Source organism: Lissotriton helveticus, chromosome 1_1 (assembly GCF_964261635.1).
Source record: "Lissotriton helveticus chromosome 1_1, aLisHel1.1, whole genome shotgun sequence".
Taxonomy (NCBI): domain Eukaryota; kingdom Metazoa; phylum Chordata; class Amphibia; order Caudata; family Salamandridae; genus Lissotriton; species Lissotriton helveticus.
The window spans coordinates 597,858,261-597,882,897 of NC_136057.1; the positions used below are offsets into that span (position 1 = coordinate 597,858,261).

The 24,637-nt window shown below is 42.4% G+C and overlaps 1 protein-coding gene across 5 annotated transcripts in view; it reads left to right on the forward strand.

The window, feature by feature from the left end:
- Positions 1-24,637, forward strand: part of IRAG2 (inositol 1,4,5-triphosphate receptor associated 2) — a 1,168,119-nt gene that overhangs the window by 605,027 nt on the left and 538,455 nt on the right. For all 5 annotated transcript variants that reach the window (XM_078674100.1, XM_078674103.1, XM_078674104.1 and 2 more), the window contains one exon: positions 23,812-23,975. In XM_078674100.1, coding sequence (XP_078530226.1) covers positions 23,812-23,975 — 164 coding nt within the window. The remainder of the gene's footprint in view (positions 1-23,811; positions 23,976-24,637) is intronic.

The window sequence follows — 24,637 nt, forward strand, 5'->3', positions numbered from 1 at the left end:
GATGGCCACCAGAGACAAAAAAAAACAAATGTAGCCCAAATATCAGCCAGATGTAGCCCAAGTATAGCCCAATGACAGAATGTCCCAGAGTGTTCTAAAGAACAACTAGAGCGCTAACAGTCCTACTTGTTACAAAGGTATGGCACACCTGAAGCCATCTTGATTGGAATAAAGTGGTAACTCTTAAAACATTTAATTTAAAAAGGAACACAATGAGGGGGTATATTTTGCCATAGAAAGTATGATTAGTGCTGCAGAAAGAAAAATTAGGGCACATTTTGAGTGACTTCTCAAATCCTCTTCAATTTCATTAAAGAAATTCTGACATGCAGACTGAAACATGCACTTTGAATACCAGCAGCAGACTTCCCTGGTGAGCAGTAGCTTTACTACAGTGATCTAATGAGCAACTAGAGTGCTAACATTCAGAATGTATGGCAAATGTGTGACACATCTGAATGCCTTCTTGATGGAACCAAAGTAAACAAGCATTGAAAATGCAATAGATCTCGCCCTCGTTTAAGTTAAAGCCATTCTGTTTGTAATGAGATGGCTTTTTAGCTTTGCTTTTATTAGTGTTTTTTAAACTTTCATGTAAATAACATGCATCTGTATGCATATATGTATATGTATGCATGCATTTATATTTGTATTTATATAGATATACAGATTATATATGTTTATATATGTATGTATATACATACACATACATATATATAAATGCATGTGAACAAGGGCTCAGGGAGCCCGAAACGCGTAATGCACTCTCTCACGGTAATGAGCAAATAAACGAAGAAATTCACCATCTGGTCCTGTGGTCTGTCTCCTGTGCTTTCTAAAGGAGTTTTATGTGGATATATAAATGCATATGCATATATATGCGTGTATATGTGTGCGTGTAGAGAGGTAGAGAGGTAGCGGTAGAGAGGTAGAGACTAGTGGAGAGAGAAGTAGAGAGTGAGTAATAGAGAGTGAGTAGTAGAGAGTAGTAGAGAGCAGTAGAGAGAGTAGCAGAGAGTGAGTAGTAGAGAGTAGTAGAGTGAATAGTAGAGTGAGTAGTAGAGAGTGAGTAGTAGAGAGTAAGTAGAGTGAGTAGTAGAGAGCAGTAGAGAGTGAGTAGTAGAGAGTAGTAAAGAGTGAGTAGTAGAGAGAGAGAATAGTAGAGAGTAGTAGAGTGAGTAGTAGAGAGTGAGTAGTAGAGAGTGAGTAGTAGAGAGTGAGTAGTAGAGAGTGAGTAGTAGAGAGTGAGTAGTGGAGAGTGAGTAGTAGAGTGAGTAGTAGAGAGTGAGTAGTAGAGAGAGAGAGTAGTAGAGAGTGAGTAGTAGAGAGTGAGTAGGGAGTGAGTAGTAGAGAGAGAGTAGTAGAGAGTAGTAGAGTAGTAGAGAATGAGTAGTAGAGAGTGAGTATTTGAGAGTAGTGGAGTAGGAGAGAGTAAGTAGTAGAGAGTAGTGGAGAATATTCCAAAGTTTGGCACAGCACCACTTGCACAATAAGTCCAATCAAATCATATCACTTAGAGTCCTTATTGAAGCGCTGAATCTTGGTGTATATTCAAATGCTTTTATTTTCCTTAAGTTTATGTACCACAGCCAGCCGAAACGTTTCGTTCTGTACAACAGAACTTTTTCAGGGCGTTCTTATTTCCTTCAAGTTATGTCGGTATCCTGTTGTCATATAACTAGATATTTCTTCCAAATGTTAGACGAGACGTAAGTACATTCTTATTCAAAGTGACTAGGTATCAATTTTACCCACACAATTCGGGCAGACTTGAGTGATTTATAGCATCCTCAAAGTCAGTCTTTCAAAAATTCCAAAGTATAGGACATGATAATCCAAATGTTTCTCAAGAAAAGTCATTTTCAATCGTTCGGAATATCGGTGTTTGGGCAGATATGACCCAGGGACCCCCAGTATGCAAGGGGAATTAGTCCCCCCTCTGCAAACGCGCCAGTGGCCGGCGTTGCAGAGAGGTGTAAAAAGGGGCATAGCCTCATTACACCTCTGTGCAATGCAGCCCCCTGGCGCATACTGGAGGTTCCAGGTGGGCTAGTTGGCCCCCAGGGACCCCTAGTATGCAAGGGGAATTAGTTCCCCCTCTTCAAACATGCACGGGGGCTGCGTTGCAGAGAGGCGTAAAAAAGGGTGTGGCCTCATTACACCTCTCTGCAATGCAGCCCCCTGGCGCATACTGGAGGCTCCTGGTGGGCTAGTTGGCCCCCAGGGACCCCCAGTATGCAAGGGGAATTAGTTCCCCCTCTGCAAACGCGGCAGGGGGCTGCGTTGCAGAGAGGTGTAACAAGGGGCATAGCCTCATTACACGTCTGCAATGCAGCCCCCTGGCGCATACTGGAGGTTCCGGGTGGGATAGTTGGCCCCCAGGGGCCCCCAGTATGCAAGGGGAATTAGTTCCCCCTCTTCAAACATGCACGGGGGCTGCGTTGCAGAGAGGTGTAAAAAGGGGCGTGGCTTCATTACACCTCTCTGCAATGCAGTCCCCTGACGCATACTGGAGATTCCTGGTGGGCTTTCAGGTCTTATATAGTAAGGAATTAGCATTAAAAAAAAAACTTTGAAATTCACTGAAAAAAACATAGGTTTCAGGCCTTATATAGTTAGGAATTAGCATTTAAAAAACCTATGAAATTCACTGAAACAACCATAGGTTTGACACCAGTTATAGTTAGCTGGAAATTTAACTGACATAAAACCATTGAAATTCCCACGTTATAGTTAGTTGGACTCACTATAACTTGCGCGCCTGCAATGCACTGCTGATGACGTCACATATTACATCACTCATGACATGGTCAGTGACATCACTCATGACATCACTGATGACACCATCCAGTGAATGTGTGTCTTTCTGAAAAATAAATATGTTTTATATATGTATATGTAAAGGTCGATGGAAGAATAAATGTTTAAATAAGTGTCTTAATGGATGTTTTAAAAAAAAATTGATTGGTTAACTGGCTTATTAAGTGTAGTAAAGCAGAAATGCAAAGAGTATCGACATTCCCGTATTTAGGAGTCACGTTTGAAGATAAGGGGAGTTGGTACCCCCAAATAAGAAACAAATAGTGCCCTAATAAGAACATCTTCTGCCATTTTGAGTTTCAGCAGAAGGCTGGGGGCTAGGCCAGTCCCAGCCCTTATGACCATCTACAACGTTAAGTGCGTGTCTGTTGCAACCTATGGCTGTTCATTATGGGGTTATGGATCGATAGACTGTCTTCAGGCTTCTGAAAATAAATTTTTTAGATCTGTTTTGTCTGTACCTCAGTCCACACCATCTTATTCGGTTCATTCTGAACTGGGGGCCGATTTTATAGCAGACAAAATTCGAGTGGCCCCTTTAATCATGTGGCTTAAAATTTGGCTTAATAATTATGTCAGTTAAATTTCCAGCTAACTATAACTGGTGTCAAACCTATGGTTTTTTCAGTGAATATATATATATATATATATATATATTCACTGAAAAAACCATAGGTTATAGACCATATATAGTTAGGAATTAGCATTTAAAAAACCTTATTTTACTCACACAAAACCATTGAAATTCCATATATAGTTAGTTGCACTAACTATATATCGCGCACCTGCAATCCACTGCTGATGATGTCACATATTACATCATTCATGACATGGTCAGTGACATCACTGATGACATCACTGATGACATCTCAAATGACATCACTGATGACATCACTGATGACATCTCATTTGACATCAATGACCACATCACTGATGATATCATTCATGTGACAATACAATGCATCTCCTCACATTTTAATATAACCTCTGTTTCACCCAGTGTTAAATACAGAATATAATTTTTGAAACCATTGACACACCAATACTAGTTACTACATACGCACTCACTGATTCCTACGTCTACACACACCTTCACTCATTCACCCATACTATCATTCATACATACAATCACTCATCTTTACAACACTATCATATGCACTCATACACCTATACAGACACTCACAGTCTGCCACTCATCCATGGAGTTACTCACACACCTAGTCAGTCCTGTAAAGAATCAATGACACTTCCATTTTCTTGTCTATACAGTTAAACATAGAGCACCTTACATTTTCAAACATATACTAACACATACTTACCTTGTTATACAATCATTGATACAAGTACACATTGATCTGCACAGAGTCACACACCTCCCAGCCAGCCACACACACACTCAGTCTCCCATACAAATACTTGGACAATCAATCAGTAACCCATATAGTTAATCATATAGCTACTGATCAAAACATGCAGCAGTTTACAGAACAACAGACATAATGATGCACAAATTAAGACACTTTAGTCACTAACCCATGCACTCAGTGAGACACATTTAATCACTCACTCATGCATTCAGTCATGCACCTACTAAATCCTTTGTCCAGACACTTATACTTCCACTCATTCTTCAATATGTAAGACACATTTTAACTTTACAGAAACATACAGTCACTGGATGTTGTCATCAGTGATGTCATCAGTGATGTCATTTGAGATGTCATCAGTGATGTCATCAGTGATGTCACTGACCATGTCATGAATGATGTAATATGTGACATCATCAGCAGTGGATTGCAGGTGCGCGATATATAGTTAGTGCAACTAACTATATATGGAATTTCAATGGTTTTGTGTGAGTAAAATAAGGTTTTTTAAATGCTAATTCCTAACTATATATGGTCTATAACCTATGGTTTTTTCAGTGAATTTTCAAGGTTTTGTAAATGCTAATTCCTAACTATATATGGTCTATAACCTATGGTTTTTTCAGTGAATTTCAATGGTTTTTTAATAGCAAATATCATAAGCTGTCGAATGTCAAGTACGTGGTAAGTGAAAACATTTTCGTGTTTATGCACACTGATCTGCTTTGAATGGTGCCCCCCCCCATCATTTCTATTAGGAGTACTCTCTCTTTGCAGATAGTGAAAGGTAGTTAACGCAGGTCTTTGCCCCCATTGTAATCCGTCGTGCCTGCTTCTCTCTCCATTTGATTCATTGTTATCCAAGTATTTACTGTTTTAGAATTAGTTCTCTTTGGTTCATTCTCTATTTACAAACAAACACAGAGTCGCAATACTCTGTTTAGTCTTTGCAGATAACGAAAAATCGTGTAAAAAAAAAGAAAAGGAATCGAGCAAAATCAGTAGGCCACTAATGGGATCTCTTTTTGACCTCGCTAAAATAGAAACATTAGGAACAACCCCTCATGACAAATACAAAACTAGTGAGATGAACTGAACTCCACACAATGATGGCTGCAAAACAGCTCTGCTCCGCCACCCACCCCGCCCAAAATAACGATAAAGAACGGCTGCCATGATTGGTTGCGGAATGACCACGACGGAGCTACGAAATGGTGCTGCTCTCATGCTAACCCCAGCTTCAGTCTGAAACATCCAGAAACACTGTAGACTACCAATTCGATCAGTTCCGGTAGCGCCCCAATGTAACCCGGTAGAGAAGAACTAGCCCTCCCCTCTTTGACTGATGGTTCTTGTTGCCTGTCCCTTCTGTTGTCATTTAACAGAACTATTTAGCCTGCTGAAAGGGGTTGTGTTCCGACCGCTGGTTGGTGGAGACATTTTGACTATATTCTGTACCTGCGTTGTCGCGTAATGCGTCATATGACGCGCCGCGTTAGCGCATCCGGAAGTCATCCGGGGCGCGCAGCGCGTAACGTAAGCATAACAAGTCATGTGACTTGTTAATAAAACTTTTCATTGGTTCATTTTACTTTTCTTATTGTAATGATGAAAGGCTTGGTCATATGACCTAAAAATTACGCTTTTCATTACTTCCTAACATTATTTTTTCTTAAATATATGTTATAATGTTCCAGGCTAATGTACTTTCCCGGAAATTTTACAACTGTCCTGCAAGTAAAATATATTCTTTTTTCGAGAAAAAGAGCGTTTCTTCGTCCCATGACGGAGCCGTTGAGCAAAAGAGGGTCGACCTGCTGTCTTAGTCGCCGATACGCCTGAATATGAGATTCTTATCGATCACTTTATGTTGCAGGAATAGAAAACACAACAGCCCTTGACCATTTATCTTTACTGCGTTCCTTCGTATTATACCTTTTACCCTTCATGTAATTGGTCTGCTTTATTTCACTTGCCTTTTAATGATTCTAAAACAGTGACTATTATTAAAAACTTTACCAATGTATATACTACTACCATGTTTTCTTTTAAAAACCTTTATTGTGAAAATTTCATTATACAAATACGAGCCTATAACCACGTGGGCCGGCCACGGAGCAAACTGTAATCGTATATGATAAATAGACATTTACACTGTAGAGGAACGTAACGGGCGGGCCATTAGGTTGCAAGAACTAAGGTGTCTAACAGTTACGGAATCGGTGGACGTACATTTTATAATTAAAATACGACAGGGCCAGTTACAATAAAATTATCTAGATATACATTTGCGGGCAAGTACCATGGGTGACGTTAATTCGAACTTTCAACAGTACAGTAATCAATAACACATCAGAACTTAATATCAATAGGGATGTCGAAATATTCAATCAATTCTCGTCCCCGCCCGCCATGTGCTTCAAAACTGCATACGTATCTCGTGATTTCAAGGTTCTGCAACCAGTACACAACAAGGAGTTACGAGTCCCATTTATTCTGGCGCCATTTTGGGCGAGGACGGGCAGGTCCAGGATATAGTCAAAATGTCTCTACCAACCATCGACTATGATGATGTTCATATGCTGTATTTATTAGAGTAACACTCAGATGTCCACATGAAATAAATTTGCCACAATCTAAACATGTCATTTTAATCTTTCCAAAGTTCTTCTAAATATTTGGGACCGTTTCCCTTGCCTCTGAAGCTCTCAGTGCCACTTCTTTGATGAATGTACTAGCAGGTCAGGGGTTCTCCTCCAAATCTCTCTTTTATGCAGCACTATAATTAATTGGTGCCACCTCTCCATATGACGATGCATGGTATAGTTACCACAACTATATTTTTTTTCGGTTCCTCTAGAGAGTTCATCGTGGCAGATGAAGCGTGTAACGTACCGGGCATTTACCTTTTTTTGCATGTACAGGAAAGGAAAAAAAAATCGAGCGTCCGAGTTCTAAGGTGTCCCAGGGCCATTTTAGTGGACCAGGCCCAAATCCAAAGAACAGGCCGCCATTTTGAGAGTCCTGTTGCAGCCGCCTGTCGCTGTAGCATCAAGAGCAGCCGAAACTCAGCTGAATGGCAACTGAAACGGTAAAGGGGCGCCCCACTACAGCAGACGAGCCAGGCCCAAATCCAAAGAACTGCTATCTCACAGGCTAATGGGGCGACCCACGCCGAGTTTCAGCATTGTAGGATGACCACACAAGTACAGCAACTTGCTAGACATCACCTCGGTGCCATCCGGATCTCGGCGCCCCACTGCAGATGAAGTGCCTCTCAACTATGAAACCACCACGGTGACATCCGGATCTTGGCGCGTTGTGCTGCCTTCGGCCTATTCGCACATCGGTCCGCTACTGACGCCATCTCACAGGCTAATGGGGCGACCCACGCCGAGTTTCAGCATTGTAGGATGACCACACCAGTACAGCAACTTGCTAGACATCACCTCGGTGCCATCCGGATCTCGGCGCCCCACTGCAGATGAAGTGCCTCTCAACTATGAAACCACCACGGTGACATCCGGATCTTGGCGCGTTGTGCTGCCTTCGGCCTATTCGCACATCGGTCCGCTACTGACGCCATCTCACAGGCTAATGGGGCGACCCACGCCGAGTTTCAGCATTGTAGGATGACCACACCAGTACAGCAACTTGCTAGACATCACCTCGGTGCCATCCGGATCTCGGCGCCCCACTGCAGATGAAGTGCCTCTCAACTATGAAACCACCACGGTGACATCCGGATCTTGGCGCGTTGTGCTGCCTTCGGCCTATTCGCACATCGGTCCGCTACTGACGCCATCTCACAGGCTAATGGGGTGACCCACGCCGAGTTTCAGCATTGTAGGATGACCACACCAACTTGCTAGACATCACCTCAGTGCCATCCGAATCTTGGCATCTCAACGCCTAGTGGTATCTTCCATACAAAAAATATTGTTACGCTGCCTTTGGCCCCATTCGCACATCAGTCCGCAACTTAGACATCACCTCGGTGCCATCCGGATCTTGGCATCTCAGCGCCTTGTGGTGTCAGTCAGAAAATATTGTTGTGCTGCCTTCGGCCTATTCGCACATCGGTCCGCTACTGACGCCATCTCACAGGCCAACGGGGCGCCCCACGCCGACTTTCAGCATTGTAGGATGGCCACACCAGTACCACAACTTGCAAGACACCACCTCGGTGCCATCCGGATCTTGGCATCTCAGCGCCTTGTGGTCTCTTCTACACCGGAAATATAGTAGAAAATATTGTTGCGCTGCCTTTGGCCCCATTCACACATCAGTCCGCTACTGACACCATCTCACAGGCCAACGGGGCGCCCCACGCCGACTTTCAACATTGTAGGATGGCCACAGAAGTGCGACAACTTACTAGACACCACCTCGGTGCCATCCGGATCTTGGCGCGTTGTGCTGCCTTCGGCCTATTCGCACATCGGTCCGCTACTGACGCAAACTCACAGGCCAACGGGGCGCCCCACGCCGACTTTCAGCATTGTAGGATGGCCACACCAGTGCGGCAACTTCCTACACACCACCTCGGTGCCATCCGGATCTTGGCGCGTAGTGAAGCTGCAGCAGCTGCAAATAAGCTTCAGACAGTGTTACAACCGCTGCTCAGAACTCTCAACTATGACACCACCTCGATGCCATCCGGATCTTGGCGCGTTGTATTGCCTTCGGCCTATTCGCACATCGGTCCGCTACTGACGCCGCCTCACGTGCCAACGTATTTTCTCCGCATTTTATACCCTATGCCGCATAACAGGTCATGTGACTTGTTTATAAAACTTTTCATTGGTTCATTTTACTTTTGGTTTCCTAATGATGGAAGGCTTGATCATATGACCTAAAAACAACACTTTTCATTGGATGAAAACTTTTTTTTTCCCCCAAACGATGAAAGCCCCACCTTGTTTCTGGATGTTTCAGACTGAAGCTGGCGTCACCATGAGAGCACCACCATCTCGTAGCTCCGTCGTGGTCATTCCGCGAGCAATCATGGCAGCCGCTCCCCACCAGAAGCCTGCAGGAGTCGGGGCCCCCAAAACTTTTGATGAATTCTCAAGGCGGAGGGGACGCTTTCGAGAATGGGGTCCAAGACCTAGCAGACAAGCGTCCGATTTCCAAGGTGTCCCAGGGCCATTTCAGTGGACCAGGCCCAAAAAGGAAACAGCCTGCCGCCATTTTGAGAGTCCTGTGACAGCCGCCTATCGCTGCACCGCAAGAGTGGGCGCAACTCAGCTGAATGGCGGATTTTGACACAGTGGACCAAAAGCGGACGGAATGGCAACTGAAACGGTAAAGGGGCGCCCCACTACAACAGACGAGACTCCACCTGGAGAGGCCCGTTCACGCCGCCTCCCCCGGGGCGCTCCACGCCGTTATTCGGAGCAGCATTGTAGGATACCAAAACCAGTGCGGCAACTTACTGGACATCACCTTGGTGCCATCGTTCTGCTGCCTTGGAACTATTCGCACAACAGTTTGCTACTGATGACCCACCCCCCGCGACGCCCCACGCCGTTATTTGCTGGGTGGCAACTTACTAGACATCACTTTTGTGTCATCTAGATTTCGGCGCGTTCTGCTGCCTTGGAACTATTCGCACAACAGTTTGCTACTGATCACCCACCCCCCGCGACGCCCCACGCCGGAAATCTGGACGTTGTGCTGCGTTGGGACTATTCGCACAGCCGACCGCTACTTCGTTGTTTTTCTCTAAAAATGTTTATATGTTATTACTATTTTTGTTTTCTTGTATATATTTATAAATTATTAAAGTTTTATAATCTTACTACTTTGTCGGAGTGCTATATATTTTTAATGTGACACATAATTGTAAAAACTTTGATGTACAAAGAGTCATCCCTGGAATCTTCCGCTTCACGCTCGGTCCCCTCCCCAATCACAATACAGAATGGTTTTCAGATAATAGCAACGCTTCTGCTGTGACGGATCTCATCGAGTGTGGGCCTTCATCTACTATAACTCCTTTGAAGACGGGTGATTCTTTACAGCTGTGGCCATAAACTACATCTGCAGGGCTAGCTGATAGCCTAGGACCGGCCTGGACAATCGGACACAGAGGAAAAGGAGTGTCAGAGGGTGCGGTAGTGAATAGGGCGAAAGGGAGGTGTCGGGCGGGCACAGGGTGTGATTCTCAGGGAAGAACAGCGCAGATGGGGGGAGGTTTATTACCCATGCATAAAACAGAGAGCGGGGGTGACCACTGCCTGGGGGAGATGCTTGCGAGGGTGGGGAGCCATGCTAAGGATCGACAGCGTTCACAGAGTGGATCTGGTCAAGGCATCTAAAATGGCTGCCGTGCACGACAAAAGTGTGGCATTTGAAAAAAGACAAGATGGCGCACACAATGTTTTTCAACAATTCCTGATTTCCTTCGAATCGAACGTTAACAGACGTTGGGGCATATTACCAAAGTTAAGCGATATTTATCCCTAACGATGCATTGCAAAGATTTTTTTACCGTCAGAAATTATCGCAGATAAACCTTGCTATTATCAAGGTTTATCGCAAATACGATAAAAAACGAGCGCAATGCATTAATGTCGCTGAAAACTCCGCGATATTCATGCATTACCGAGCTAATGCTCTTAGCCATGTTATCCACCTCCCATTGGATAACATGGCTAAGAACTGCTCAGGGCAGCTGTTACTTTTTGGAGATATTCGCGCTTATCTCGAATATTTCCAAAAGTTGATAATAGGAGATAGCGATGTTAGCGACTGTTTCCAGTCGCTAACATCTTGGCATGCCCACTTTGCATGTCATTAGTGATAAATATCACTCACATGCAAAGTGGGACCCAAGATGGTCGCTATCTCCTACTAGCCGTCGCTAACTGGTGTTAGCAACAGCTAGGTAATACACATATAATTTTATCTCCGCGAAGCGGAGCGCTGTTACAGATATATATCTTGTTTTTGAACGTTAATTTCTCAAAATGCACTGAAGCACATATATTGAGACATAGCAAAGGCACATCGGGCTACCAGTCCCTAATATTTTACCAAGTTTCGTGCAAATCCATTCAGCCGTTCGATTATTATTATTATTATTTTTTTTTGCCCCGCGGGGCCCTTTTAAAACCTCCACATCAAACCTAGGGGGTCAGCGAGGATCTACTATGCCCCCTTATGGTCATCAGCCGTTCGATTATTATTATTATTTTTTTTTTTGCCCCGCGGGGCCCTTTTAAAACCTCCACATCAAACCTAGGGGGTCAGCGAGGATCTACTATGCCCCCTTATGGTCATTTGCCCCTTCGCTTTGGCCTCCTCTTGTCTCTCGATCCTACCGAGAGACAAGATGGCGGCCGCTACGTACTGTTTGGAATGTTTACAGACACCGGAGAGCCAATCAGCTTCGCTTCGCAAAGCTCCGTAACGCGAAAAGTACGCGAAGCGGTGCGCTGTTACAGATATATATCTTTTTTTGAACGTTAATTTCTCAAAATCCACTGAAGCACATATATTGAGACCTAGCAAAGGCACATCGGGCTACCAGTCCCTACAATTTTGCCAAGTTTCGTGCAAATCCATTCAGCCGTTCGATTATTATTATTATTATTTTTTTTTGCCCCGCGGGGCCCTTTTAAAACCTCCACATCAAACCTAGGGGGTCAGCGAGGATCTACTATGCCCCCTTATAGTTATTTCCCCCTTTGTTTTGACCTCCTCTTGTCTCTCGATCCTACCGAGAGACAAGATGGCGGCCGCTACGGACTGTTTGGAATGTTGACAGACGCCGGAGAACCAATCAGCTTCGCTTCACAAAGCTCCGTTGCGCGAAAAGTCCGCGAACCAGAGCGCTAACCGGTCCGCTGTTACAGATATATATCTTTTTTTAAACGTTAATTTCTCAAAATCCACTGGAGCACATATATTGAGACCTACAAAAGGCACATCGGGCTACCAGTCCCTACAATTTTGCCAAGTTTCGTGCAAATCCATTCAGCCGTTCGGGCTAAAAGTGAGGCCAACCGCCCTATGGAAAACTCAATGTTAAAAACACGTTTTGGGACCCCCCTTTTTTCTCGGCCCCCACTGGACGAACCCCCCCCAAATTTTCAAGGGCTGCTCAGAAACAAAATGTGCCATTTTCCTGAAAATTTCAGCCGATTCCGTCCACAAACGCCAAAGTTATTAGACATAGAATTTTCAAAAAACCCATAGAGAAAAAATCCTAACTATATATACCTACTGGCGACCGCCAGTAGGTAATATATATATATATATATATATATATATATATATATATATATATATATATATACCAACGAAAAACCCCCAATTCTGGGTTTTGTAAAAAAAAAAAAACCAAAAAAATATATATATATATATATATTACCTACTGGCGGTCGCCAGTAGGTATATATAGTTAGGATTTTTTCTCTATGGGATTTTTGAAAATTCTATGTCTAATAACTTTGGCGTTTGTGGACGGAATTGGCTGAAATTTTCAGGAAAATGGCACATTTTGTTTCTGAGCAGCCCTTGAAAATTTGGGGGGGGTTCGTCAAGGGGGGCCGAGAAAAAAGGGGGGTCCCAAAACGTGTTTTTAACATTGAGTTTTCCATAGGGCGGTTGGCCTCACTTTTAGCCCGAACGGCTGAATGGATTTGCACGAAACTTGGCAAAATTGTAGGGACTGGTAGCCCGATGTGCCTTTTGTAGGTCTCAATATATGTGCTCCAGTGGATTTTGAGAAATTAACGTTTAAAAAAAGATATATATCTGTAACAGCGGACCTGGCAGCGTCCCAGGACGCGTACTTACGCGCAACGGAGCTTTGTGAAGCGAAGCTGATTGGTTCTCCGGCGTCTGTCAACATTCCAAAAAGTCCGTAGCGGCCGCCATCTTGTCTCTCGGTAGGATCGAGAGACAAGAGGAGGTCAAAACAAAGGGGGAAATAACTATAAGGGGGCATAGTAGATCCTCGCTGACCCCCTAGGTTTGATGTGGAGGTTTTAAAAGGGCCCCGCGGGGCAAAAAAAAATAATAATAATAATAATCGAACGGCTGAATGGATTTGCACGAAACTTGGCAAAATATTAGGGACTGGTAGCCCAATGTGCCTTTGCTAGGTCTCAATATATGTGCTCCAGTGGATTTTGAGAAATTAACGTTCAAAAAAAGATATATATCTGTAACAGCGCTCCGCTTCGCGTAACGGAGGTTTGCGAAGCTGATTGGTCATTCTGTCACTGGGCTATAGTTGGGCTACATCTGGCTGATATTTGGGCTACATTTGTTTTTTTGTGTGTCTGGCGGCCATCTTTGGGCTACATTGGGCTACATTGGGCTTCATTGGGCTACATTGGGCTACATTTGGGCTCCAACATATATATAGGCCAATGTAGCCCAATATATATTTTTCAAAGTTAATTTTCGTAAAAACCACTGGAGCATATATCTTGAGACATAGCAAAGGCACATCGGGCTACCAGTCCCTACAATTTTGCCAAGTTTCGTAGAAATCTATTCAGCCGTTCGAGCTAAAAGTGAGTCCAACCGCCCTATGGAAATGAAGGAAATGAATGGGTAATTTGTAATTAGCAAATAGCTCATCGCAAACTAGGAATGGTAAAGAATTGCTATTTATTCCTTAAAGTTCGCTATTTAGGAAATGCAAAAAACTTTGATGATACATATGGCGGTTCATCTCTAACAAGATTAGAAGCATAGGGATACATTTATGATGACTGGCGCATCACCAGGGATGTGTTAGTCATTCTGTGCCGCTGTTCCGTCACCTATGGTGTGCTGCATTTACAATGCGGCGCATCATGGGGCAAAAACAGCACAGATGCGTGATGTATCTGTGCCGTAAAGGTGGCGCATTGCTGGAGTTGTATCGCAAGTGTGATGAAGCTCCAGCAAGGGTCGGGGGTGCCCCTGTCGCAGGGTTTCTGTTCTCACACAGAACTGTGGACAGAGGATTGGAACCTCTGCGAATTAGGGTGTCCCAAAACTCACGTTAGTAATCAAAAACTCCTTAGCAAGCTAGGTACAGTGTCACATTGGATATAACAAACTCTCAATGTTTAGACAATCCAGAATATGAACTTATAGTACCTCAGGATACGTGGAACTCATGAACAGTCGGTCGTTATATATTTCTTAGAAACCAGAACATGGAGTTAAGAAGAACACATGTGTATTTGAAATGTTTATTTACTAATGCCGTCTTCTCAGGCGTAGTATCTTAGATAATAGAAGTACACATATTATCAGTAGCAAAATTACCAGCATAGTTACTAGTACATAAAAAGCGAATGGTGATAGTATGTTAACATGCTGTAAATGAATAAGAGTTAGCAACACTTATAAGCAGCCGCGGGCCGTGGAGGGAGTTACGGTGAGGCAGGGAGGCGGGGAGGGGGAGAAGCAGGGTGGAGAATACAAGTACACATATTATCAGTAGCAAAATTACCAGCATAGTTACTAGTACATAAAAAGCGAATGGTGACAGTATGTTAACATGCTGTAAATGAATAAGAGTTAGCAACACTTATAAGCAGCCGCGGGCCGTGGAGGGAGTTACGGTGGGGCAGGGAGGCGGGGAGGGGGAGGGGCAAGGTAGAGAGGGCTCCACCCTGCTTCTCCCCCTCCCCGCCTCCCTGCCTCACCGTAACTCCCTCCACGGCCCGCGGCTGCTTATATCTCACCCTCCCTAATACACATATTATATTATTTGCTAAGAAGGTCTCTTTGTGTTGGTTTAGGGCGTGCCCATACTTTAGTGTCTTAGATTTGAAGGAATCACATCAGCATACACCAGCTCTCTCTTCATGTGAACCGCATCAACTGTTGTGTATGTGTGTTCGGCAAAGCAATATAAAACCCGCCTCATGCCCAGAATTGGCAGAAGTTGCACTTATGTTATGAGTATGAAGTCGTGGAGATCAGACCTCATAACAATTCTGTATCGTGTTGTTCTTGAAACTTTAGCACTCGCTGTACAGATATAGTTTAACAAGCAAAGCAGATAGTAGAGCAATAACATATTATTCTCATGTAAACCACGATGAACTACTAGGTGGAAAGCTAAAGCAACAACTAAGTGTCGTGTGCAGAAGTTGCAAAAAAGGAAAAATGGCGTTTAAACCGGTAATGAGCCCATGCTAACTTAACACGGTGTAAAGATATCCAGGACCTAGATGACACCTCCCCATGATCCGGAAACGAACTGAATAAGATAATAGAAGTGCCATCTCATGAGAGCAGATTGCAAGTTTATATGTGGACGGTCCGCAAGGTAAAGCATTAAAAACTAGGAAAATTTAATGCTAAAGAAAAATAAAACAGCCAAGTACTTTATCGAGTCTTAAGCCAATAGGCAAGGTAAATAATAAAAACTTGACAAATAAGTCAATGAATTGTCAATGAAATGCTAGTACTCAGCATATCAAACATGAAAAAGGTCTATGACATAACTGTGTATGCAAAATAAGCTGCAACAGCCTCCAATAGGAAGTCACCGTCTTCATCCGAAAACAGTTCAGCCATCCAATTTAAAAGCGGAAAAGAACATACGTGCTCTCCCAGCACCGGATCCTCTATCACCATCAGAGGACAGCTCGGTGGGTTTTCAAGAAAGCTCTGTTCCAAGAAAGACTGTGCTGCCGCCAGTAAATTCCAGGGACCAAGTAGTCCATGCATCAATGCCACAGCCATAATCCTTTCGCCAGGACAAACCAACTCGTGAGTAATGATAGGAGTCATCAGCTGATTAAAGTCGACGTCAGGAGAAACCGGTCCGCAGAGACACAAATCAATGGCCCAATCGAAATCACAGGTCAGGCAGTGAAATACAGGCTGGACACAGGTGAAGTAGGAGAATCGAAAAGATAATCCATATGCCGTGCTTAATATCGCCAACGGCATTGTGCCATAATATTCTAGCATGCGATTGCGGAACAGTGTCAGCAGCTGCAGGGTGGGAGGTTGCATAGGAGGGACATCCATATTTAAAAATGTAAAAAAGCACAAGAGCGTCCGCTGGTAATGCAAGTAAAAATGCCAATCCACGAACCAGAGTGGAGAAAATAGAATGAAAGGAAGCAGGGATGACTCCAAAGATTTTCTCAAATGAAGTCACGAGACCACTGGTAACAACTTTAAAAAAGTGCGCCAGGGTCTTTGTGGAGGATGCGTTAAAGATAGTCGGAACCATCTTGCTGAAATTGAAAGGCAAATCTGAATTAAAAGTATTCCTTTTATCGTAACAGTAAGTGAACGGGTTATTTTCTGCAGAAATGTTCTATTTCCTCCCACACATGAACATAGGGAGTTTTCAATCTGGCCACAAATACCAACCTTGGGACAGATTTCAACGGCATGGCAAGAATAAGAGCTCTTTTGTCTCAGAGAGAGGTGGCCTTGAGTTCGGCACGTGAAACTTTCGTGCTTCACATAGCGAACACCCGTACAGAGGTGCAGACCCTTTTCAATTAACTCAGAACAATCTTCATTATTGAGCATCAAATAACTACCATTTTCCAACAACTTGAACGTGGGGATGATAGCAGGAACTGGCGTGCCTTGCAACACGGAAGCCATATTTGGTCGGTGTTTGTTGCATGAACCGTGTAACTGTATGTGCCTACACATTAGTGAATGATCTGGCGTCTCAGTGCATTCCTCTCCATTCAGATAAACTTCTTGATCATCTTTGAAACATCTGTATGTGTATGGAAGCGACCAGACCTCATGAAGAAAAGCACTACCTAAAGGTTCATAACGACCTATTGGTATATATTTCATACAATTTGAAAACTTATATAAAGCAAAAGGCAGCGTTATTAAACCGTGGATAAGGCACGTTGCCAAAAAACCCGCAATCCTCTGCTGATGATGTCACTGAGCATGTCATGAATGATGTAATATGTGACATCATCAGCAGTGGATTACGGGTAATAGTATCTCTAGTTTACTCCCCTATAGCTGTCTTTCTTTTAACATAAGTGTCTGTTTCCTTCCCTTATACTTACTGTTTTTGGTTCGCTTCTAGTTCGCGTACCGGCGAGCGAACTGGGAAGCGAACTAAGAGAAATAGAGGTTGGCACAGTTCCAAATATTGTACCAATTTTTTAATAACGGGGAGGTAGTTCTGAAAAGAACTTTTTTTTTTTATTGTTTTTGTTGTTTTATATTTTTTTTATTATTTTTCGGAACATTTTTTTACTTTTTTTGAATTTTTCTGAAGTTTTATATTTTTTTGGGGTTTTCTTGGAGGGGGCAATGAAAACGATTCATTGTAAAGGGCTCAACAGGAGCAACAAAACAAAAAAAGAAGTATTTATTATTTTGGGCGTTTCGTACAAACTTGCATATGATAGTCAATAGCTCTGTTGATCAGAGTGATGCTTTTTTCTCCGTAGGAAATGAATCCATCGCTAAATACGCAGGTGTGTTTTACTTCACCAAATTTCATTTGTATATTTGGCACCATCTCCCTGCCCTCTGGTCCAGTTACTTCCGGTACAACAGATCTTCTGGCCATAATAGGGAGATTATCTAGGTCGTTCCGAAACTGTGCAGCACTGTAGTTGTTAGGATGCCACCTAGTCATATGGCGATGCATTGTGTAGTTTCCGAAACTGTATTTTTTCTCGGTTCCTCTGGACAGTCTATCTTGACATATAAGGCAAGTTACGTATCTTGCATTTACTTTTTTCTGACCTTTGGGAATTTTAAAAAATTGCCAAATGAAGTTTTCTTTCCGGTGAGACGTCCTGGGCTGCTCAGGCAAAAACTGCCTCTCTTCGTGCTCGTCGTCCTGTTCCTCTTCTTCTTCTTCTTGTTGAATTATAACTTGAGCAGGTGGTCCACTCTTCCTTGGATGTGGTGGAGGTGGTGGGGAAGCACCAGCTGAAGCTACTAAAGAAGCCATTGCTCAGTGATCACAAAGGGTCTTTCTCTCACAATGATGAAAGTCAGAGTGAGGAAAGAAGGAGGGATTTTCATCATTTGGGAAAAACAAGAGTTCTCAACCAATCAAAAGTGTTCATTTTAGATTATATGACCTAGTCTTACATCATTAGGAAACCAAAAGTGAAATGAACCAATGAAAAGTGTTATTACCAAGTCACATGACTTGCTGTGTTTACGTTAAGCGCTTTGCAGGGCCTCCCGGTTTGCTTCCAGAAACCTGCGCTTTGCGACTCGCTTCGCGTACCAGTTCGCTAACGTAGCACGTCATATGACGTATCACGCGACAACGTGAAACGTCATGCGGACGGGAGGCGTCACGATGTTGTTTTCTAACGCGGCACTTGCGGTAAAGAAACGTTTACCGGCTCGCGGTCTATTTCGCGGCATCAAGGTCAGCTAACGGGAAGCTTCCCGATTCGCGAAGCGGGAACGAAGAAAAAAAAATATTTAAAAAAAAAATTATTCATAAACATATAAAATATATTTTTGGATTTAAAGAAGAATACATTTTACAGCTACAGATATTAGCTGTTAAAAAACCAATGAAATTCACAGAAAAAACCATAGGTTATAGACCATATATAGTTAGGAATTAGCATTTAGAAAACCTTGAAAATTCACTGAAAAAACCATAGGTTATAGACCATATATAGTTAGGAATTAGCATTTAGAAAACCTTATTTTACTCACACAAAACCATTGAAATTCCATATATAGTTAGTTGCACTAACTATATATCGCGCACCCGCAATCCACTGCTGATGATGTCACATATTACATCATTCATGACATGGTCAGTGACATCACTGATGACATCACTGATGACATCTCATTTGACATCAATGACCACATCACTGATGATATCATTCCTGTGACAATACAATGCATCTCCTCACATTTTAATATAACCTCTGTTTCACCCAGTGTTAAAAAGAGAGTATAATTTTTGAAACCATTGACACACCAATACTAGTTACTACATACGCACTCACTGATTGCTACGTCTACACACACCTTCACTCATTCACCCATACAATCATTCATACATACAATCACTCATCTTTACAACACTATCATATGCACTCATACACCTATACAGACACTCACAGTCTGCCACTCATCCATGGAGTTACTCACACACCTAGTCAGTCCTGTAAAGAATCAATGACACTTCCATTTTCTTGTCTATACAGTTAAACATAGAGCACCTTACATTTTCAAACATATACTAACACATACTTACCTTCTTATACAATCATTGATACAAGTACAGATTGATCTGCACAGAGTCACACACCTCCCAGCTAGCCACACACACACACTCAGTCTCCCATACAAATACTTGGGCAATCAATCAATAACCCATATAGTTACTCATATAGCTACTGATCAACACATGCAGCAGTTTACAGAACAACAGACATAATGATGCACAAATTAAGACAGTTTAGTCACTAACCCATGCAGTCAGTGAGACACATTTAATCACTCACTCATACAGTCAGTCATGCACCTACTAAATCCTTCGTCCAGACACTTACACATCCACTCATTCTTCAATATGTAAGACATATTTAAACTTTATAGAAACAAAAAATCACTGGATGTTGTTATCAGTGATGTCACTGACCATGTCATGAATGATGTAATATGTGACATCATCAGCAGTGGATTGCGGGTGCGCGATATATAGTTAGTGCAACTAACTATATATGGAATTTCAATGGTTTTGTGTGAGTAAAATAAGGTTTTCTAAATGCTAATTCCTAACTATATATGGTCTATAACCTATGGTTTTTTCAGTGAATTTTCAAGGTTTTGTAAATGCTAATTCCTAACTATATATGGTCTATAACCTATGGTTTTTTCTGTGAATATATATATATATATATATATATATATATATATATATATATATATATATATATATATATATATATATATATTTAAAGAAGCTTCCGCTGATTCGCAGCAGCCATTATTAGACAATATTTGTCATAAAATGCTTTCAAAGAGGTTCACCATCTGTGGTGACTATCTTTAAATGTATTTTGTAAAATTTTCCAAATTTCATTCAAAGACAGATGATGCGGGAATGTGCACATTCAAGGCAGCCACCTAGGATTGTTTTAAAAGCATGGCAAAGCCAATGCTGTACAATGGCTGTAACCCATTGACTTTGCCATTGTTTGTTTTCCTAAGCTATCGCTTTCAGAAAATTGATTAGTGGTGTTAGGTCTTCTGCTGAGGGAGGGAGGAATGCAAGTAATGTGTAGCATAAAGTGGCGACTTCAGGAACAGAGGATATCAGTTGATGAAAGCAGTGTTATCCACAGAATGTTGTAAACCTGATGACCAATTTTGGTGCAACAGTCCCAAGGTGCACTGCCTATGAGTAGGCTCGTAGGCCAATGTGCATTCCACAATACTTATAGTAAACATTTTTATCCCTTTTTGTTCACTTTTCAATTTTTTTATCCATTTTAATCCACATTTTATCCAGTTCAAGAAACACAGAACATGGTTTTCAGATCTTCCATGTTAGTTAAAATGTTTGTAATTTGAGTATGCATTCTATCACGTTGATTATCCACAGAATGGGACATCAGATCAGCTGGAGGGCTCAAACAGTTACTTATAGTGCTCAGAGTTCCTTGCTTTTTTGTGGAAGTTTTGCTGCTAGGGTTTTTGGAGCTGATGATTTTGGCTTCCCGAATGAGCTGTAGGTAGGAGTCAAGTTGCATTAGAAAGACAAGGTAATCTGGCTGTTTTATGGATCTCAATTTCTTTTTTTCCTCATAAAACATATGTTTATGATCTGTTCCTGACTTCACCATGTTGCAGACAGATTTGGGTCTTAAGGCTATGCATAATGTTGTTGAAGTACCATAGGAAGGTTTGACATTAATGATTAGGTCAACTGTGTCTTCTAGAACTGTTAGGGCTTTGTGAGGGGAGACTATGCAGACATTCTTGCTGAATCTGCTTAGCGTCTTGACTGACGTATTTTCTTTGGTGGTTGATGGCTGTGTATTTCAGCTCATTGGTAATATAGGGAAAAACAGTCCTCTTGAGATGCAAGTTATTGGTTGTAAGAAATTGGAGTAATGGCTGAGGAGGGTGGGAACCGACTTCACTTTATAATCTCAATCCTTGTCAGGGTGAACCACTAAAGTCACTAAATAAACCTGTGCTTAACACTCTAGTAGCTTGGCACAAAGCAGTCAGGTTTAGCTCAGAGGCAATGTGTAACATATTTATACAATACAAAAACCATAATAAAGTGAAAACGCAACACAAGAAAAATCCCCAAATCAATACAAAAGCATTGAGAATATTTTTATAAATGGAATAAGTGGAACATAAGATATGAATTTATAAATCTTGAAATGATAATAGTGCCAAAAAGCACAAGATGCCAGCTGTGTCTATGTAGTTGCATTAGACTGAGTCACAGTCAAAGGCTAAGGCTGACCACAAATGAGCCGAGGTTGGATATAGGGACCCAGTTTGCCTGAGTGAAATGTTCCTTTGTGACTTAGAAATGTAATGGCGGAAAAGCATTCTTCAAATTTGTCGGCAGGGCAACTGGTTTCGAAGTGGGGATCAATGTTGGTGAGCTGCCGAAGAGTGGGGTCCTAATGGGGTCGTCGACGAAGATGGGAAATCTCCGAATGGGTGAAGTCCGTGGCCAGGAATGCCTCTATGCTGATTGGATGCTGCTCGGTGTCGGTCCAGATGAAGCGATCTATGTTCTGACTTAGAGACTGTTCTTGAATTCAGGTCTCCTTCATCTGGATAACCGATGATTAATTTGGAGGACAGCTACTTCACTGAAGAACCTGGTTTCCAGCGACTCTAAAGTCAAACGTTTGGCCAAAAAAAGTCATACTACTTGCAGTATGAGGACTGGAGGAGTCACTCTAACACCAGCCAAGGGTCAAGGACCTGGGGTGCACCACCTGGAAGTTAGGACTCACTTCAACAGAGGCCCGCAGCAGGGTCCAGGGCTGGTCTTGTTGGAACTAGTCAGCTGCGTAGTTGCAGGGACAGAGGCCTCTGAAAGCTTATGTCCTTGTAGCTCAAGCAGTCAGCCAGCCAACTGGGTTCTTGGGTTCAAGGCAAACAGATCCCGTCTTTCTTCAGGCTTTTCAGACTGCAGGGCAGTCTTTCTGACTTTTCATGAGTGTCCTGAAAATGATACTGGGGATGACACATTCATGCCCAGTTCCAGTCTGTGAGTGTGGAAACTCCTAGCCACTCCTTAACCAATGGGATTAAATATCCCAGGGATGACGGATCTACTTTAGCAGCACTCCTGCGTGTTTTACTGTAAACTATCCCATAGTATCCCTCTTTCCCTAAATCCAACATGGAAGAGCCTTTCTTTGCCTGATCCAAGCTCCCTGTACCCACCCAGAGGCTTGGCTATGATAAAGGGAAAAGCCTCCCTTATGGTCACTCCATACCAATTCTGGGGGAGTCCTCTCTTCCACTGGGTTTTGGGCCAAGTTGTCTAGGAACACAAACGGGTGGGCAGGTCCCCAGGCAATCCTGCTGAAGGAAACCCTTCTGCCCGCCTAAGCCCTTTGTCGTATCTCTGGGAGCAATCCACATCTCACCACACAGAGGTCATTAGCAGTCATGTAACACTTGACAGTGGCAGTAAGGCCCTTTTGGCAATCGGCAGGGAAATGACAACCTTCTAAAAGTGTAATTTCCAAAATACTAATATAAAATAATCTGACCTGAACATCAAGTTGGGTATTAAATGACTATTAAAATGGGTCTTGACCCAATTTTTTCTAGTTATCCACAAAATTAGTTTAGCGCTTATTAAATGTGTTAGTGTAAACCAGTGTAAACCTCTAGGGCAGCCAGCTTTCCACAGTGAAAAATGTCAGCTCATGAACATTATTAAATATACAAGACCTACCTTTGAAATACCATTCACTCTGCCTTATGATCATTAAGATCCTGCCTTAGGGGTGGCTTGTATTAAAGCGGAAAGTTTAGGCCTGGAAACAGGTATATTTTGCTAGGTCAAAATGGCAGTTTGAAACTCCACACCCAGGCTGCTGTGGCAGGCCGGAGATATGTTTTACAGTACTACTTTAGTGGTTGGCACCATGAGTTTGACAGCACACTAGTAGCATTTAATTTGCAAGACTTGGGTAAAGGTGGATCCATATACTAGTGACTTACAAATTAAATATTCTAGTTAGGGGAATCCCAATTCTAACTTGTTTACAGAGGAGCGCACAAGCACGTTACCCTTGGTTGGCAGGAGAAAGGTGTGCAGAGTCCTATGGCCAGCAAAAACTGGTTCAGCAAAAGAAGGCAAAGCATCCAACATTCCAACATTGATCATGGAAGTACTGGCATGTTCTAGGATGTTTCCTTCGGTTTGAGTCATTTACGTGTTGTTTTGGTTGAGCTGGGGTTTGATGTTCAATTGAAGTCGGCAATGTTTTCATCTCTTTGGCTTGGTCTGTTGATCATCTGGACGTAATAGTATCAAATTTTCTGTTGCCCATCATTGCATTTGCAAGGTATCTCTGCAGAGGATCGAAGTTAACTCCAATGATTTGACAGTGCCATGTCCTGTATTTATAGACTAATCATGAACGTATTTTTTCAAATTGTCTTTTGTCAGATACTCAAGCAAGAGCTTAAAGTAAAGAGGGTTCTTTGGATTCAAAGGCTGAAGGTTTTAGAGCAACACAAGGGATCCCTGGACTTTGAGTTTGCAAAAACGGCAGGAAATGTGAGGAGACTGAGGACTGAACTTGTACATCTGAAAAAGGCACTTTCTTCCAGGTACCTATTTTGTGGAGGTTTCATCGACGGTGCTGTTGTCATAAGACAAACATAGTGATATCACTCTAACCTCATTCTTTTGATTTCAAAATGACTACCAGCGCTGGCATAAATAATTCAATTTATTTATGAGCTAAACTTCAACAAAAGCCACAATACTTTCAATGACTTGAGGGGGGGGGGATAAGTGGACAACAGCAACCTTAAGGCATTTATTTAATTTTATAAAACGTCTTGAATAGTTAAAATGTGGATTGTGAGAATTGTAGAAAAGACAATTGCACACAGGCCAGATACTTTTTAAATACATTTATTCATCGCATTTGTAGGGTGCACGTCTAGCTATGGGGCAAAACGTGTTTACTTCTAATTCAGATGTGATGCATATTTACAGATGAACACTGAAGAGACATTTATATAAATTGCCAAATGGGCTGTAAGCAGTGGCTGTTCATATCACTCTAGAATGTGTTGAGGGTTATCTTTTGAGATAAGTTGTAATTTTAAACGGATCCTTATATTGTCTCTGCCGTTGAAGTTGGTCTACCCTTTAGATGTTTGTTCATTTGCATTTCTTTAAAAGCATGATACCATAACTTCTATAAAAATAATAATGCGGACTTGCATATATTACTAACAGTTCTTGGGGGCTGCTTCTTGTG